General features: G+C 38.5%; 2 protein-coding genes across 6 annotated transcripts in view; one reads left to right on the top strand and one right to left on the bottom strand.

Moving 5' to 3' along the window:
• The window catches only part of LOC128251240 (uncharacterized), a 126,426-nt gene that overhangs the window by 89,340 nt on the left and 16,884 nt on the right, over positions 1 to 20,202 (bottom strand). The window contains exon 2 of one of the 2 annotated variants that reach the window (XR_008267035.2): positions 16,876 to 17,301. The exons of the other annotated variant lie outside the window; for it this stretch is intronic. The gene's annotated coding sequence lies outside the window, so the exon portion shown is untranslated. Of the gene's footprint in view, positions 1 to 16,875; positions 17,302 to 20,202 lie in introns of those variants that run through there. 2 annotated transcript variants of the gene reach the window in all.
• LOC106881726 (chondroitin sulfate synthase 1) overlaps positions 1 to 20,202 on the top strand; it is a 64,291-nt gene that overhangs the window by 39,732 nt on the left and 4,357 nt on the right. For all 4 annotated transcript variants that reach the window (XM_052977950.2, XM_014932210.3, XM_052977951.2 and 1 more), the window contains 3 exons: positions 2,333 to 2,918; positions 10,221 to 10,710; positions 16,728 to 16,882. In XM_052977950.2, the coding sequence (XP_052833910.1) occupies positions 2,733 to 2,918; positions 10,221 to 10,710; positions 16,728 to 16,882 (831 nt within the window). In that variant the 5' untranslated portion in view covers positions 2,333 to 2,732. The remainder of the gene's footprint in view (positions 1 to 2,332; positions 2,919 to 10,220; positions 10,711 to 16,727; positions 16,883 to 20,202) is intronic.

Below are 20,202 nucleotides of genomic sequence, written 5' to 3'. Positions count from 1 at the left end.
TTTTCTCCAATTTTAATTGCTTTTCTTATATTATTCTTAGTTGAAAAAGCCTAAAAGACAAAAACCGGTAATAATGTGTTCTTCATGATAAATTATTTTCGCATTTTCTATCTTGTTTTTATTTTCCTTATACATATCAACTTTTGTGTTACTTTTCTACCTTCTACATATATTTATATATATATATATGTTTTTTCAGTTTCCATCTACCAAGTCCATTCACAAGGCTTTGGTCGGCCCCAGGCTGTAGAAGACACTTTTCCAAAGTGCCACACAGTGGGACTGAACATGGAAACATGTGATTGAGAAACAAACTTCTTACCACATAGCCATACCTAAATAATATTAAAGCAGAAAATTTGTATTGTAGAAGCAGGCAAAGTTTCAGTGGGCCGGCTATAAAAATTTCTGTTGCTATGGTATTGTGATGGCAATGGTGTTTGTAAGTGAGGTTTTGTAAAGAAGGTTTCATTATGAAAGATGTTTCATGGTTGAGTGATTTGGAAGTGGTTTTTAGAATCTGTTTTTTCTTTCTAATTTTATTATTACCAGCCCTATCAGGCAGCTTTTAAGCTAGCTCCTATGGAGAGCTCTTCATTAGGCCTTGGGTGTAACAACAACACTTCATGTATTGAGTACATAATAAATTCTATTAAACTTCAACAATATTTTTCAAGCAGTGAACAATTTTCATCAAAACAATGACATAATTTGTTGATTTGGAACTTATTGAAAAGCTGCATGATAAACAACAGTACCACCACCATCGCCACCACATCTGCCATATACACACACCATGCAGGCTTCTGATGCCACCACCATCAATACCTTTGACTTCGTCGCCTTCCCCTCCATCACCATCACCACTGTCTTTCACATCGCTTACTCTCACCTCATCCCTCACCTCCTCAGCTACCACCATCATCACCACCGCCTCTGCCTCTATCACAACTACAGCTCATACTATTACTGTCACCCTATTACCATCACAAAAAGGCTAAATGTATGTTTTCGTTCAGTATGTTACTTCAGCCTGTTAGGTAGGTGGTCACGCCCTCTTTCTCTCACATACCCACTCTTTTTTTTCTCTCTCTCTCTCTTTCTCTCTCTGTTTTTGCCACTGCTCTCACCGTCTCTATGCCTACTATCACTCTCACCCCAACATGAGCAATAGTAGGAGTGTTAAGGAATAGTGAGAGAGGGAGTCGAAGTGTAACACACTGACACACAGAAATTAGTTTTCACATTTATTATATTAGATATATTGATTAATAATTGAAATTACCAAGACTTTTGGTGATTTGCTGTGCTTGAGAAAACACGTGAAACTAAGTGAAATCATATGGCCAGTGCCAGTGGTACATGAAAGGCACCTATACCAGTGACATGTAAAAGGCACCCAGTATACTCTGTGAAGTGGTTGGCATTAGGAAGGGCATCCAGCCATAGAAAGTAAGCCTAATCAAACTGGAACCTGGTGCAGCTTTCAAACCATCTAACCCATGCCAGCAGAGAAAACAGACATTAAATGATGAGGATAATGATGATGATGATGATGATGATGAATTGTTACTGGGTTCGTTAATAATTTGTTAACAATTCAGTTTTGGAGGCACAGGTATCGCTACATGGTAAGAGGTAAGATGTTTGTTTCTTAATCACATAGTTTCAGGTTCAGTTTCACTGTGTGGCACCTTGGGCAAGTGCTTTTTACTATCACCTTGGGCTGACCAAAGATCTCTGAGTGGATTTGGTAGATGGAAACTGAAAGAAACCACATAAAAAGCATCTGTGCCACAGAAAAAGCATCCAGTATATTCTGTAGGGCATCCAGCCATAAAAAAACTTGCCAAAGGAGACACATGAAGCCTGGTGCAGCTCCCTGGCTTTCTAAGTCTTCTCAAACAATCCAATCTGTGCCAGCAGAAAATAGATGTTGAATGATGATGATAATAATATGCGTGAGTGTGTCTTTGTGTCTGTGTTTGTTCCTCACCACTATTTGACAATTGGTGTTGGTGTGTTTACATCCATATAGCTTAGTGGTTCAGCAAAAGAGACTGAAGAATGAATATCAGGCTTTAAAAAAACAAGTACTGGGTTCCATTCATTCGGCTTAAAAATTCTCAAGGTGATGCCCCAGCATGGCCACATTCTAATGGCTGAAACAAGTAAAAGCTAAAATTAATCATTTTTAATAATTTATAAGGAATTAATTTGTTAATTATTAAATTGTGAATCTTAGTCTATAAATGAATCATTTTGTTAAGCATTAATAATTTGTTAATTAATATTTCTGCCTTATATATATATTTTTTTTTTTTTGAAATAGAGAAAAAACTGATTTTAAACCACTGCCAACAACAACAACAAATAATAAAACATTTCCCTAAACTGAAAAAAAAAAAAAACAGCAGAAAACATTCAATACCTGACAACTGACAACTCAACAAATAATGCTGAATTGATAAAAGAACCAACCTCACAACTGTGAAACAGTCATAACAACATCATCTACAGCTGACAAGAAAATACAACAGATACTTCTTTTCATACTACCAACAATTGCTGGAACAAGGGAGGTAACAAACAGTGGAAGTGATAGCAGCAATAAAAGTCACAGCAACAGAAGCAACAACAACATAAACAACAGTGATATCAGAAGCAGGAGTAATTACAAGTACAGAAACATAAAGAAAAAAAACCCACTTCAACTATTTTGCAAAGTTACAATGTCACCAACCAGAGCAATAAAAAAACAGAGATCTATTCTCTGCCATCTAGAAGAAAGAATAAAAAAGAAAGATATTTTGGTTTTCATTGTCAGTATATTTGTTGGTATGCAATTGACAAAGTCTTTTATGTATACATATGCTCAAAAGAAATGTTGGACTGTAGCCTCTGTGGCAAAACATTTAGTAAGTACTGAATTACTTTCCTTCTCTCTTCAATGATTTCATTAGCATGGGATGAATTTTATTTAAAATTTATCTTTTATCTTTACTTTTTATTTTTATTCTTTGTATTTCATTTATATGTATGTACATGCACTAACCCTATCTGCTTATGAGTGTTATTGTTTGTGTATGTAAGTATATATATATATATATATATATATATATATATATATATATATCAGTTAAATAAAGTTAAAACATGGTCTGGTTTTCACGTTTTTTATCATGGCATTAAAAAATATTTTGTAATATTTTGTTAATTAACGCTTCATACACAGAGTAATCATCAGATTTCAAATGTGTTTAATTGACAGTTGAGTTCTTGACAACTGTAATACCTCTTAGAACGCTCCAACATGCTGAATTTTTAGAATATGGTTTTGACCAATCCGCCTGCATTTTAAACATTATGGTTTACACTTCTAGCAACACACCAATCCACATCACCAAAACATTTTTAACATCATCAAAACTAATTTGCTAATCATAAAACAAAGTGAAAAATTAAAAAAACATAACTCATCGAGCGCTTAACCACATAACCTAAAGAAACTATTAACAAAGGCAAAATTCAACATGAACAAATAGGATAAAACATTCACAGTATCCGAGTGTAATGATAACAGAGGTGGAATGTCTGAATACATACATACTGGTAGATCCATTAGAACAAAAAAATGGACAGATTTTTGAAAATGCGGACATGAACTGCAAAAGCAGAAATTTGATCTACTGCATGAAATGCCCAAATTGCGAGGAATTAGGTGAGACAGGGAATGCATTATCAGAATGCTCACGAGACCACAGGCAATAAATCCGGAACATCAATGTTCACCAAGTTCCATTGAGAGAACATATAGAGACATGTGGTGAGAAAATGTTTTGAATTTTTCCTTTCTACAAACTACATGACACAAGTGAGGCTGGAAGAAAGATAAAAAGGGAAATGGTTTATTAAAATGTTCAAACCTGTTCTGAAAGGAAATAACAGCAATAATATAACAACCAGTTAATGATGTGGATTAAAAAAATATCTCTAACATATGAATATAAACAAATACAGGATATTGGTACACCTGGCAAATCATGATGTTTAAGCTGCATGTGGATTGGTCAAACCATATTCGATCTTGCTCGAAAATCCTACGAAGGCCAGTCAGGCGGTACTGGCAATGGCCACGCTCAAAATGGTGTATTTTATGTGCCACCCGCACAAGAGCCAGTCCAGGATATATATATATATATATATATATATATATATATTTATATGAGTGTGTGCATACATATATGTGTGTGTGTGTGTGTGTGTGTGTGTGTGTGTGTGTGTGTGTGTGTGTATCATCATCATCATCATCATTTAACGTCCGTTGTCCATGCTGGCCTGGTATGGGTTGGACGGTTTGACCAGGGCTGGTAAGCTGGAAGGCTGCACCAATCTCCAGTCTGATTTGGCATAGTTTCTATGGCTGGATTCCCTTCCTAATGCCAATCACTCTGAGAGTATAATGGGTGCTTTTATGTGCCACTGGCATGGGTGCCATTGGCATGGGTGCCATTGGTATGACACCAGTATCTGCCATGACTATGATTTCACTTGGCTTGATGGTCTTGGTCACTAGTCATTGCCTCTGTAAGGCACAAAGTTTGAAGATCATGCTTCACCACCTCATCCCATGTCTTCCTGGGTCCACCTCTACCACAGGTTCCCTCCACAGTTAGAGATTGGCACTTCTTTACACAGCTGTCCTCAACCATATGCATCACATGACCATACCAGTGCAGTTGTCTCTCTTGTACACCACATCTGATGCCTCTTATGCTTAACTTTTCTCTCAAGATGCTTACACTCTGTTGAACAAAAATCATTGGTCACTCTATAACCAGACATTAACTTAACTACTACTTATATATATTTCGTATGTGTATTTCGTGTGCAAGATTCTTGATGTGGATACGTGTGTTGAAAGAAATACAATTAAACCTTGGGAGAGGCATTATGCTGGTAATAAACACACGCACTGGTTCAGTCCTTTATTAATTTATATAGTTTTTTGTTAAATTATTTCATTGCACTCTTGCAATCTCTTCAGTAACTTGTCTCTCCACTTCCATTTATTTTGAATGTATGATCTGGCGTTGTTTTGGCATTGTTTCGAAACTATTCGGTATGAGCATGTGAGTGTGTACAAACTCGTATGTGTGCACGCTCATATGTGTGCACGCACTTATGTGTTCGTGCTTATATGTAAGTATGTGCATCCATATGTGTGTTTGTAACAATTTCGTTTATATCAGATCAGATAGAGACTTTTTAATTAATTTATTTACGTTCATATTCCGCATCATAAGTGTGAACAACACATGCAACCATGGGCAATTGTAAGGCCCTCATCTACGTGTATTTGGTGTTTAAAATTGGTTGCGTTTCAGTTATGAGGACCAACTCCTGTATTTGTTGCAACGATGCGTCACCGGGGTGTCTAGACAGGATTTCTATGCTAATTCTGTCCAGTACACCACCATGTTGTTCTTTGGCATGCTGGTAGAGCACCGAGGTTTGTTTTTGATTATTATAGTCCCTCCAATGTTCGTTTACACGCTCAGCCAAACTTCTTGCCGTTTCACCTATGTATGTCGTGTTTCTGTTTTTACACTCACCATCCATACAGCTTATTTTGTAGACTACATTTCTGGCTTTGCAGTTGGCACCAGGACTATTTTTGCACACAATGCAACTCTCCTCAACACACCTTGTTCTTCTGAAGGGATATGTTTTACATATTATTGATCTAATTGATCTCCCTGGTTTTTCTATAACATTTATCCTCAACTTGGTACTTTTGAGGATTTTTCAAAATCTGCGGGCCAGTTCTCCGTGTGGCGTGGCGTCCACAAACATTACTCCCTGGAACTTGTCGGTATTGTACCACGTGGTCTTTTTGTTTGTTTTGTCACTAATCCTTTGTAGTCTATTCCACTGTTTGTTACGGTATCTAGGTTGTGTTCCATTTGTATCTTTGACAACAATCTCCTCAAATTTCTTGTTAGCTCCTCTGTATACCCGGATTCTATCTTTCTGGCTGTATCCCGAAAATTGCATGCGATGCATGAAGTCTTGAATATGTTTTTGCCCCTCCCATGGACTGCACAGGGGGGATATGTTTTTCATTACTCTAACTAAATCGGCTATTAATATATTGATTTTCACACTGTGTGATAGAGCCGAATTCTTATGGATAACATACTTTGAAGATATAGGTTTCATATAATGTGAGTGGAGGATTTGAACTTTGTCATTAATTGTTTCTAGCCAAAGTTCTGTGTCAAGTACTGGGAGTCTCATGTTTAGGTGTCTTGTTGGGTAATCTATTGTTACCTTGATGCTCTGGTGTATTGTATTAGCTATATTCTGGATGTTTTCCATCACGATCTTCTCGTTCTCTTCAGTCTGAATGTTTGATGGTGTTTTGACTACGATGTTAATGTCATCCACATATCTCCCGTATAGTTTGAGTGTTATTGAATGTTCTTTGAGAGTTGTTTTCAGCTTTTTGTCCCACCAGGTCATGAATAGGCTTGCCATGTCTCCGGCCACACTGACACCAATAGCCGCTCCCTGGACCTGCATGTATAGTTTTTCATTGAATTTAACTATATGGTTCTGCAGGGTGGTCTTCAGACTTGCACCTACAGCATGTGCAACCATTTTTCGTGTTTGGATATTATCCTCTGGGTCGTGGGTGGGTGTATTTCATCCCTTCCAACGCTCTGCGGTGGTTTTTCTAGCAGCTGATGTGATCATAGGTGGTCTACCTCGTCCTGACCTGGTGGGACAGAATCTAGTTAGGTCGTGGTGATCTAAGTATTCATTATTATAAACGAGCTTTAGGAGGAGGCCTAGTTCCCTCGTGTTCACTTCACGGAAGGTTACTTCACTTTCCGAAATAATTTCAACACATCTCTCTACGGCAAAGTCAATGTCAATGGATGGATAGAGAGATACTACATCCATACTGCCTATAATACAATCTGTCAGGTCATAGGAGCAGTTACATTCATTGACTCTGCTGAGGAGGTCCTCAGTGCTTTCACAAACATCAGGAGACATCTTGATGTGTGGTCTTAATATCTGTGAGAGGAAGAATGACAGCCTATAATTGCTGGCAATATTGGCACCACAAATCGGTCGACATGGGGGGGCCCATGATAGGGTCTGCAATGGGTTTATGGTCTTTTCGTAACCCATAGAGTGTAGGAATGTCATTGTTGGATGATGCGAAGTTCTGTGCTGTGCGTCTCTTAGGTTGCATTGAGAATTTTCTCTACTTTTTCATATTCTTGCGGTGTAACTTCTCTCATATCTTCTATATGCTTTTGCATCGTATGGGTGTAGTTTTGCAGGCTGTCTACCGATATCCTGCCTGATTTGTCTGTAGGGAAGCATACTATCTCATTGTTTCTAACTCTATGTTTTAGTTTTCGTATGCCCATTGCAGCTACTGTACCGAGTTGGTGGGCCTCTACTTCGTTTTGTGTTGGTGCAGTTGCTATATAACGTGTTAATGTTTTCTTGAGTCTGCTTCTAGCTAAAGAGATCATGGCTTCTGTTTTATCATCTGTGTAAGGCGAGATGCATACTCTTTTGTTGAAAAGTAAATCCGTTGGATAGATTCTGGTCATATCATAGGATTTGTCAATTGGGTTATAAAAGAGATTTTCTAAGGTGTTGTTGTTGCCATTGTTGTTATCATTGTATGTGTGACTGCTGTTGTTGCTGTTGCTGTTGTTATTGTGATGTCCGCTTTCCATGTCCGATTTGACTGAGGACTGGTGAAACTGGATGGCAACACCAGGCTCCAATCTGATCTGGCAGAGTTTCTACAGCTGGATGCCCTTCCTAACGCCAACCACTCAGAGAGTGTAGTGGGTGCTTTTACGTGTCACCCGCATGAAGGCCAGTCAGGTGGTACTGGCAACAGCCACGCTCAAAATGGTGTATTTTATGTGCCACCTGCACAAGAGCCAGTCCAGGGGCACCGGCAACGATCTTGCTCGAAAAATCCTACGAAGGCCAGTCCAGGGGCACTGGCAACGATCTCGCTCGAAAATCCTTACACATGTCACGGGCACAAGTGACAGAAAGGCAACGCTGGGCACAGGTGCTATCCTGATTTCACTTTCGCTTGCCCCAATAAATCTTTGCAAGCTGAGTTTCGTGTCCAATGAAGGAGACGACGTTGGCACGGGTGCCAGTCATCGAATTTAGTTCGATTTCACTTGCCTCAACAAGTCTTCACAAGCGGAGTTTTGTGTCCAATGTAGAAAAGGTGCACATAAGTGGGCTGGCTACACCCCTGGCAGAGGCCTTGGATTTAGGTCTCACTTGGCTTGCCGGGTCTTCTCACGCACAGCACATTTCCAAAGGTCTCGGTCAGTAGTCATCGCTTCAGTGAGGCCCAATGTTCGGAGGTCTTGCCTCACCACCTCAGCCCAGGTCTTTCTGGGCCTACCTCTTCGACGGGTTCCCTCAACTGTTAGGGTATGGCACTTTTTCACGCAGCTATATATGTATATATATAAAGAAAACTTTTTATTTTATCTAATATAGTGCAGGAGTGACTGTGTGGCAAGGCGCAGGAGTGGCTGTGTGGTAAGTAGCTTGCTTACCAACCACATGGTTCCGGGTTCAGTCCCACTGTGTGGCACCTTGGGCAAGTGTCTTCTGCTATAGCCTCGGGCCGACCAAAGCCTTGTGAGTGGATTTGGTAGACGGAAACTGAAAGAAGCCTGTTGTATATATGTATATGTATATATATATGTGTGTTTGTGTGTCTGTGTTTGTTCCACCAACATCACTTGACAACCGATGCTGGTGTGTTTACGTCCCTGTAACTTAGCAGTTCGGCAAAAGAGACCGATAGAATAAGTACTAGGCTTACAAAGAATAAGTCCTGGGGTCGATTTGCTCGACTAAAGGTGGTGCTCCAGCATGGCTGCAGTCAAATGACTGAAACAAGTAAAAGAGTAAAAGAGAATAGTTTTTACAAAAGAAAGACAAAGAAAAGAAAACAAGGAAAAGGTGGGAAAAAAGAAAAAGGGGAGAGAAAGTAAAAAAGAGGAAAAAATTCAGCGTCTATTTAAATAATTAGTCCATGGATAGTTAACAGGATAGATGTGATACTAAAGATGGAGCAATAATTCCTGAAATATGCATATACACCTATTACCTATTTATGCATTTATTTTTTATATATGCGTCCTTTTAAAGCCTAGCCAGGCTCATGGGCCTGGTTTCCCAGTATCTATGGTGTATATGTTCCCCCCAGCTGGACGGGACACTCAAGAAACATTGAGAGAAAGTTGGGGTAAAAGAATACAACAGGGGTCGCCACCTATCCCCTGCCGGAGCCTTGTGGAGCTTTAGGTGTTTTCGCTCAATAAACACACACAACACCCGGTCTGGAAATCGAAACCGCGATCCCCCCACCGCGAGTCCGCTGCCTTAACCACCGGGCCATTGTGCCTCCACAAATAAATGCACCCTTTTAACGCCTAGCCAGGCTCATGGGCCTGGTTTCCTGGTTTCAATGGTGTATGTGTTCCCCAGCTAGATGTGACGCCAGTCCATTGCAGCGTTACTCATTTTTGCCAGCTGAGTGGAACTGGAGCAACATGAAATGAAGTGTTTTGCTCAAGAACACAATGCGTCACTCGGTTTAGGAATCGAAACCACAATCTTACAATCATGGTGCTGACACCCTAACCACTAAGCCACGCGCCTCCACCCTATTTATGCATAGTAAAAATAAAGAACATAGCAGTGTAACACAATTGGATATACCAATTTTACATATTAAAAACATTCCTGCCAACTGGTATGTACATATTGATTGTTGGTAAGGACACTGTATTACGTTATGCAACCATAATATATTACAAAGTATATAAAAAAAACTCTTCATAAGTCAATACTGTGTCCTACCTGTGTTAGCAGTGCAATTCAATCACTTTTTGAAGTTATTTCTACAGATTTTCTATAGAAACTAGAGCTAGCACTTGAAGTGATTGATTCGCACTGCTAACAGATGTAGGACACAGTATTAACTTATAAAGCCTTTAATATATTTGGTAGTATATTATGGTTGCATAACGATGTAAAATGTCCCTGCCAGCAACTAATTTATATTGTAGGTCAGTTTACTATAACAGCATAATACTCTCAGTCAAGTTTTCAATATGTCTTCTTTGGTTATTCTTTTTCAGGTCAGTCCGAAATTTCAGCCACAACGTTTTGTAGAAGAACTTGGAGATTTCCAATTCAACCGAGGTCCCAAGAAGAAACTTGTTCTGGTTGGAATCTTGACATATTCCCAATATTTCCAAACCCGAGACTGGGCAATTCAAATGACCTGGTTAAAATCCATCCCTGGTGATGTGATCTTCTTCGTGGGTAACAGCACAGATCTGGCTCCTGTTGGGATGCCAATTGTGCGGCTGAATCGAGCACCAGACAATGTCTACCCACCACACCACAAAATGTTCGAAATGTTGAAATATATGTACAAAAATCTTGCAGATAAATATGAATATTTCATCCGTGCTGACGATGATGTGTTTATAAAAGGCCAAGAGCTGGGAAGTTTGCTAAGCTCCCTAGACAGTCGAGGGAAAATCTACATGGGCCAACATGGTCAAGGAACGCCAGAGGAGAAGGGAAAATTGGGAATGGGAAAGAATTATTTCTACTGCATAGGTAACTTGTTGTTGTTGTTGTGGTGGTGGTTTTGTTGTTAGTGGTGGTGGTACTTTGTTGTTGTGCTATCTGGCGGTGGTGTTGGTGGTGGTATGTATTATTGTTGTGGTTAAGTGGAGGAAGCTTGGGATGAGATGGTGTTGATGATAATGATGGCATAGCGGTGTGATGGTTGTTGTAGTTGTGGGTGGTGTTAGTGGTGGAGATGATAGTGGTGTTAGTGGTGATGAAGATAATGGCTTGATAATGGCACTGTATTGTTATGGTATTGTTGTTGTTGTTGTTGGTGGTGGTGATGGTGATGGTGTTAGCACTGGCTGCAGTGGGCAGTGACAGTGGGGATGGTGGGTGTGTTGAATGTTGGAGTAGCAAGAGGTGCAGCTTTCAAGGGAGTAAAAGGATACATTTCAAGGGAGAAAAAGTTTTATATTTTGATCATTAAGGGAAAGTCCAGTCTTTAGTAAGAAGAAGAAGAAGAAGATGATGATGATGATGATGATGATCATCATCATCATCATCATCATTTATTTTCCATGCTGGCATGGGTTGGACGGTTTGACTTGGAGCTGGCCAGTGGATGAGCTGCCCAGATTCCATGTCTGTTTTGGCATGGTTTCTACAGCTGGATGCCCTCCTTAATGGCAGCCACTTTATAGAGTGTACACACCATACCACAATACTGTTAATATATCGGTAATGCTTAAGATAGCAAGCTAGCAGAACCAGTAGCATGTTGGCTGAAATGCTTAGAGATCTGTCTTCATGTCTTGAGTTCAAATTCCGCTGAAGCCTACTTTGCCTTCCACCCTTTTGTGGTCAATAAAATAAATGCCAGTTGTGCACTGGGGTTGATTACACCTGTTTTGTGGTATTTCATATGTTTTCATTTTCTAACTGTGAAAGGGACTTGTGGAAGACATGGAACAAAGCGGTGAGAAAGGATCTTCAGGTTTTGGACCTCACAGACAGGACGACACGGGCGGTTTGCCATGCTTGAGAAGACATGTGAAACTAAGTAAATTTGTGGTTGTTGTTATACAGGAGTGGCTGTGTGGTAAGTAGCTTGCTTACCAACCACATGGTTCTGGGTTTATTCCTACTGCGTGGAACCTTGGGCAAGTGTCTTCTACTATAGCCTCGTGAGTGGATTTGGTAGACGGAAACTGAAAGAAGCCCGTCGTATATATGTATATATATATATATATATATATACGTATATGTATGTATATGTTTGTGTGTCCGTGTTTGTCCCCACCACCATTGCTTGACAACCAATGGTGGTGTGTTTACGTCCCGTAACTTAGCGGTTCGGCAAAAGAGACTGATAGAATAAGTACTAGGCTTACAAAGAATAAGTCCTGGGGTCGATTTTCTCAACTAAAGGCGGTGCTCCAGCATGGCCGCAGTCACATGACTGAAACAAGTAGAAGAGTAAAAGGGTGATATATAGCACCAGCATAGGTGCTTTTATGTGGTACCAGCACCCATGAACCCTCAAAATTAGGATTGCTCAGCTGAAGCGGAGCACAGCAAACTGCCAGGAGTCTCAGTCCCTTGTCATCCCATCTGTGAGGTCCAACATCTGAAGGTCTTTTATCATCACTTCGTTCCATGTCTTTCTGGGTCTAACCCTTCCACATGTTCCTTTCACAATTAGGAAATGAAAACTGATGAAATATCACTAAGCATTTCACCCATCATGCCAATGATTCTGTCAGATCTCCATCTTTAAATATTTCAGATTTTGACATTAGGCCAGTAATTTTAGGGTAGGGGTGAAGTCAATTACCCCCCCCCCCCCCCTCCCTGATCAAGTGGTACTTACTTTGTTGACCCTGAAAAGATAAAAGGCCATTCAGCAGGATTTGAACTCAGGACATGGAGATGGACGAAATGCCATTAACTATTTCAGACAGCATGCTAATGGTTCTGCCAGCCTGCTTAACCCTTTAACGTTCAGATTACTCTGTCAAACGTAATGCATATTTATTCATATTGTTTTAAATTAATCTTGGAGACTTGAGATTTCAATGACGTAATTGTTTATCTCAAAAATGACATTGTAGGGTAGGTGTGAGAAATCAGGTTTAGTTGGTTTGAGCGTAAAATAAGTAGAATATTTGGGCCAGATATGGTTGGTTTAAATACTAAAGGGTTAACCATTATTGATATGTTAACAATATTGTGGTATGATGTGTGATGCCAGTGAACCAGTTTCTAACAGCAGCACTATCTGTGTGAGCAGTGCTGTAATATGGTCTAAGCTCTCTGTGTATCAGCAGCACTGTATCACAAATGCAAGCAGTAGTGATATGTGGCCCAGGATGTAACAACAACACTGTTTCACATATGTTAGTAATACTGTAATGTGTCTAGGATATCTGAATCTTTGTGTAACAGCCTCACTGTCACATACAGCAGAGTTGGCCAGAAGTCACCTGACAGTAAATCAAAATTCCATAAATACTATTTGTAATTCTGTATTGACTCAAATGGAAAAATGTGTCACTCAAGAAGGACTTCAGTTTGAACAATTTTCATGACGTTTCATATTTAGATGCTTTTATTAAATTTGTTCAGTTGTTAAACATAAATAAATCTTGGAATTAAATGGTTTTGATTTACTGTCAGGTGACTTTTGGCCAACCCTCTATATGTAACTGGCTCTCCATTGGTTACAATGACAAGAATTCCAGTTGATCCTACTAACGGAACAGCCTACTCATGAAATTAATGTGCAGGTGGCCAAGCACTCCACAGACACAATGCATACCTTAATGTAGTTCTTAGGGAGATTCAGTGTGAAATAGAATGGGACAAGACTGGCCTTTTAAATTACAGGTATAACTCATTTTTGCCAGCTGAGGAGATTGGAGCAACATGAAATAAAGCATTTTGCTCAAGGACACAATATGCCACCAGGAATTGAACTCATAACATGATGATCACGAACTGAATACCCTAACCACTAAACCATGCACCTTCACATATATGTAAGCAGAATTGTAATGTAGATTTAGAATATCTACGTCCGTGTGTAACAACATCACTGCCCCAGCTGTAGTAGTAATTAGGTATATATATATATATATGTGCGCATAACATTAATAGTGAAGGTGCATGACTCAGTGGTTAGAGCCAGACTGGAATATCCACCCTATTCCCCTGATCTTGCTCCATGTGACTTTTTCTTTCCCCAAGCTCAAGGGGATCATCAAGGGGACCCATTTTGAAGGCTATCAAGAGGTCTGCATTGATGGAGCTTGGAATCATCCCAGATGAATCCTTCCATCAGTGCACAGAAGTGTGGCAAAGAAGGATGGAAAAATGCAATAGACTCGATGAGGATTACTTTGAAGGGGATGTGTGTGTGTGTGTATGTGTGTGTGTGCGTGTGTATTTAAAAGTACTTGTAAAAATTATTTGATACAGTTTTACCAAGTATAAAAAAGATTTCTTTAAAAAAAATATTTAAAAAAAAAAAGTTCTAAATTCTTTATCAGAACATCACTAACCTTTTTGGAAAAAGTTTCTTTCTAGCGTGTGTGAGTGCTTTCGATTATCTTTTCAAACACATGTTCTTGGAGAGTGCATGAAAGGGGAAGTTGTTATTTTTGTAGTAGTGGTAGCATTAACTATTTCTGGTTTATATAGATGTATATCCAAAATTGGGGAATGGAGTAGATAAAATCCAGGCTACTTATGTTTCATTGCTAGCAGACCCTTGGAAGTAGTAATTACCCAAATGAGGGGTAATCAGCTAGCTACTTGTCAGACCAAAGATACCTTAAACAAATGTTTGCATTGTCATCAAAGAATCCCATGTTGACTCGAATCAACTCTCCTGTGAGTCAACATGGGATCCCTTGACGACAATGTAAATTCATTTGACTAAAGTATCTTTGGCCAGATGAGTAGCTAGCAGAATACTCCTCATTTGGGCTATTACTACTTTGTAGGTTCTGCTAGCTATGAAACATATGTAGCCTGGATTTTATCCATTCCATTCCCTAATTTTAGTTTTTCTTTATTCACATGCAAAGCTGCCCCAGCTGTTAACTGTAAGCTATAAAACAATTTTTTTTTTTTTTGATATGGGAAAAATTTACAACCTTCCATATCACTAAACCACTATTGTTCCTGAAAGTTATTTTTTATATTTTCTACGGACTGCTCAAAGCTTCACAACTTCCTACACCTGGTTCCTTGGATCCTACCATTACATTTATATCTATATATACAGGGTGCTTAAGGTATTTGTGGACATACCTTTTCTGGGTCACTGCTGCATTTTTTGCTAACTCTGTATAATCCAAGTGTTATGCATACAAAATTTCCTGTAACTGTCATGGTTTTAGGGGTTGTCAGCAATGAAAGACATGTGATGCCTCCTTACTTCTTTCCACAAGGCCTTAGAATTAACTCTGCCACCTACATTGAGGTCAAGAAATGAAGAGGCATGCTGTTATTGTGGTTATAAAGGCTGAGCATAGCAATTTAGAAATATCTCGATTTTTAAAAGTTGTCAGATCTTTCATCTACAAAGTTTGTAAGGAGCCAGAGACTGAAGATGGAAACATATCACCAGTATCAAAGCATAAAAATCATTCTAAATGCTCTGAAATCATCAGAACACCTGAATCTATCCAGCAAGTTCAACAGACCATTGATTACAATCCCAGAAAGTCCATGAGGTTAATTGTAAAAGATCTCCATGTGTCAGAAGGAACAGTCAGAAATGTTGTCCATAAAGACATCACAAAGTCTTATATGATGAGGAAAGGTCAATTTGTCAGATCTAAAAGGCTCTTAAACTGAAAAATCTAGCAGAAGAAGATTTGATTTGGTTTTTCTTAAATGAGAAAAACTTCGACCAAGATCAAAAAGTTAACAGAAGAAATGACAGATGGTTATGTGCAGACCCTTCTGAAGTTCCAAGTGTTATGCATACAAAATTTCCTGTAACTGTCATGGTTTTAGGGGTTGTCAGCAATGAAGGAAATGTGATGCCTCCTTACTTCTTTCCACAAAGCCTTAGAGTTAACTCTGCCACCTACATTGAGGTCTTGGAAATAATTGTTAAGCCCTGGGTAGACAGTGTATGTAATGGAAGGCCATACATGTTTCAGTAAGATTTTGTGCTATCACACATGGCTCTAGTAACACAGGAATGGATGGCTGAAAATGTTCATGATCACATAACTCCTAACTCCTAATTCCCCAGATCACAATCCATTGGACTATTATATGTGGAGCGTTGTTGAGGGAGAGGTCAATGAACACACCCATAACACCAAAGATTCTTTGGAAGCTGCCATAGTCAGAGTAATGTCCAAAATGAACCAGGGTCACTTGATTCAAGCATGTAGATGATTTAGATCTCATATAGAAGTTGTTGAAGCTGAAGTTGAATAACTTTATAGAAAAGAAGGTTTATTTTTATCCTCATAGCATTTTCTGATAAATAAAGTTATTATCTGTTATTATATATGCTTTTTTTTATAAACATAAATTTATCTTACGCACCCTGTATATATATATATATATATCTTGAGAAAAAGGAGGCAGTCAGAATTTTGGATAATTTTTTATTAGTACTTTGTTTATTTATTGAACTCATCAAGACAAAATCAAAATCAAAATAGTAAAAACAGAACATTTTGTTGTTCATTTATATGAATCAGACATTTTGTTTTTTTGCTTTGTTTAGAAGAGGAGAAAAATGTTTTTGTTTTTTTGGTAAAAGGGAAAGGAAACTAAAGAGTGGGGAATAGACAGATAGAGAGAGAAAGAGAAGTTTCTTTTCTTGAGAAGAAACCTCTTTCTCTCTCTATCTGTCTATTCCCCACTCTTTCAGTCTCTGTCTACCAAATCCACTCACAAGGCTATGGTAGAAAACACTTGCTCAAGGTGCCATGATGTGGGACTGAACCTGGAACCACGTGGTTGAGAAACAAGCTTCTATCCACACAGTTTACCTGCAACTACACACATTTTTCTTCCCCTTTATTTTACAGGTGGCCCTGGTATTATACTCAGTTACAAAACACTGAAAATGTTGGGCCCACATCTGGATGCTTGTACATTGCACCCAGTCAAACCCCATGATGACACAGAGCTGGGAAGGTGTATGGAAAAGTACCTGAATGTTCAATGCAAATCAAGCTCAAAGGTAAAATGCAAAGAATTTTAAACACAATAATTCTTCCAATTATTTTATATGAACTGGTAATCAGTTAGTGCACTTATTGCGAATATGAGAGGTTCATTTCATTGAACACACCTGAAACATTTCCCATAAGTACATTTTTCTGTCAAGGGCTTAGATGCCCCAATATTGGACCATTTTCTTTGGCCAATATATGATGATCGTTTATAAGCTTTAAGCACTTAAAACTATTACTACTTACAGAATTTTCATTCATCACTACTTCTCCATTTAACACATGAATCTGCTGTTTTCCCTCTTCTTAAACACTGCCCCCACTTGTGGTCAACCACTTCCATACTCCTATGAATACAAGAATGAGTCCCTACATAGTTGCCTGCTTCTCAAGAAATAGCAACCAAATCTTCACAAAATCTTCAAGTCTACAAAAAAATGGATAGGTTGGACATAACTAGAATGTCATTGAGCACAGGTGCGACACATAATCAAACAATAACTAGTAATTATACATCAGATAACGAATGGAATTATTTAATTTAGATAATAACAACAGTGTAAAGTTACACCTTGAATTTCTGTCTAACAAACTGAATTCACCGAATGCAACCTGAAAACTCCATTTAACAGAAAACCCCAACTTTTAACCTTACAAACTAGAATGTGCCTTTATCTGACACACACACACACACACACACATGATGGGCTCCTTTCTGTTTCCATCTAGCAAATCCATTCCTAAGGCTTTAGCTGGTCTGAGGCAACTGTAGAAGACACTCAAGGTGCCATACAGAGGCAAACTCCTTACCACACAGTTATATGTATTGTATATATATGTATGTATGCATATATATATATATATATATATATATATATATATATATATATATATATATATATATATATATATATAAATAAATATATATATAATGTATGTTTGTATGTTACATTACATTCTTCCTTAGATCTCTTTTGAGTCTTACTTGTGTTGTCCTGGCCTCTTCAAATGCTTTCCTCCACTCCACTGTTTAGAGTAAAAGAACTCTATTTAATTATTAAAATGTGATGAAGGCATTTTTGATGGAATTGCTCTAACAATTTAAAATGCCTTTCATTACAAGTCCAAGTTTCACAGGAATACAACAGGGATTGTAAGACAAATGATTTGTAAAGAGCCAGCTTTGTATTCTTATTTATATGTTGCTGGCACCAAACGCCTGACTCCAAGCCACCAAATGCTTTTGCTGCCTTTTGAATTTGCAGCTGCATTTCTGTATCAAGATCGAGAAGGTGAATAACAATGACCTTTTTGTGTGCACAGATATGGAAATAAGAAAGCAGAGAAATTTTTTGTGACTGAATGGCTGGGCAGCTGGTGGGAAAAAGGGAAAAAGGGAAAGAAAGAAAGAAAGCTGGCCACGGGTCATGTGCCAGCAGTAGGTAGAGGAGAAGAGAGAGAGGGTGACAGAGAGAAACTAGAGAGAAAATAAGGAAAGAAATTTAAGGGGGAAAGAGGGAGGAAGGAGGAAGGCTACAAATACAAGTGAGAGCTCAACAAAGGGGTACCACGTGATTTGAATGAAAATCAAAAAATGCCCAGATATGAAATTTGTTTGTCGCTTCTTCTCCATAACCAGACTGATCCTTTTCTTAACTGTACTGTAACTTGCGATGAAAAGTGGATTCTGTACAATAATAATAAAAAACGTTCTTCACAGTGGTTGGACTAAAATGAAGCACTAAACTCTTTCCCTAAACCCAAACTTTTCAAAAGGAAGGTTATGGTGACTGTTTGGTGGTGTACTGTTGGACTCATTGACTATAACTTCTTAAAACCTGTAAAAACCATTACTGCAGAAACATATTGCCATGAAATTGCCAAAATGAATGAAAAACTGTAACCCCTCCATCTCAGACTGGTCAACAGAAGAAGGTCAATAATACTTCATGACAATGCTCGACCACATGTTTCACTAATGACACTCCAAAAGTTGAGGGAACTTGGCTACGAAGTTCTTCCCCACCCAGCTTATTCCCCAGACTTTTCACCTACTGACTACCACTTTTTCAAGCACCTTGATGGTTTCCTGCAAGAGGAGGAGTTCAAAAATCAAACAATGCTGAAAGTGCATTCTAAGAGTTTATCAGCTCCAACTCCAAATTTTATGTTACTGGAATAAACAAACTTGTAACTCATTGGCAAAAATGTATTTACATTGATGAATAAAATTTCCACATTGTGATGAATTTCATATTTCAAAACGTTGCTTACTTTTTACTCAGACTGATATATACATACATACATATATATATATATATATATATATATATATATATATATATCTGTAAAAATATGTGACATTTATTCAGTAGCCATGATAAAATTCCGAGTTTCGGATGCTGGGGTGGGAACCCACGCTAACATCTCTTCAGTTATCCAGGCATTGAAAATTCCTGTGAAAAATGACCGTTAAACAAAGGGAAATTACTGTGTGGTTGACCGTCATTAAAACAAAAGAGCTATAGACCGCTAAGTAAGGGGAGGGGGTAAAAGTAAGGGAGTAGAGAAGTCTATAGGTTCGCGTAAGCGCACCAATCCATACATTCGCCTATATTTATATACTAAACCACCCTTGCTTGAAACACACATGCTCACTCACATACTCGCCAAAAACTGGTTTAGTATATAAATATAGACGAATGTACGGATTGGTGCGCTTACACAAACACTATAGACTTCTCTACTCCCTTACTTTTACCCCCTCCCCTTACTTAGCGGTCTATAGCTATTTTGTCTTAATGACGGTCAACCACACAGTAATTTCCCTTTGTTTAACGGTCATTTTTCACAGGAATTTTCAATGGCCAGATAACCGAAGAGATGTTGGCATGGGCCCCCACCCCGGCATCCGAAACTCTGAGTTTTATCGTGGCTACCGAATAAGTGTCACATATTTTTACAGATAAATTTTTCTATTTACATAATATCGAGGTCTCTTTCTTTCTTTTGTTGTCCTTTCTATCAATATATATATATATATACTAGCTGAGGTACCCGGTAAAAAATTACATATTAATAAGATGTCTGTTGATAGCCATGAAACATTTTTCATAAAATTTTGACATTTTTCAAAACTTTAACATCTATATTAATGGGTAGGACCAATTTGACGAAAAATGAGCAGTCTGGTAGCAAACCTGTGTTGTCATCATTTTTGTGCATGTGCATAAAATGGTGAAATTTTATGCTTTGGGGCAGATTTTGTCAAATTGATATCATGATGGCTTGTGCGCAAAATGCCTAAATTTTGCTTGAGAAATAAAAT

This window comes from Octopus bimaculoides, chromosome 29 (assembly GCF_046866305.1).
Source record: "Octopus bimaculoides isolate indiv1 chromosome 29, ASM4686630v1, whole genome shotgun sequence".
NCBI classification, from domain to species: domain Eukaryota; kingdom Metazoa; phylum Mollusca; class Cephalopoda; order Octopoda; family Octopodidae; genus Octopus; species Octopus bimaculoides.
Note: the sequence above shows the minus strand (reverse complement) of the source record. Positions and strands in the feature narration are given on the sequence as shown.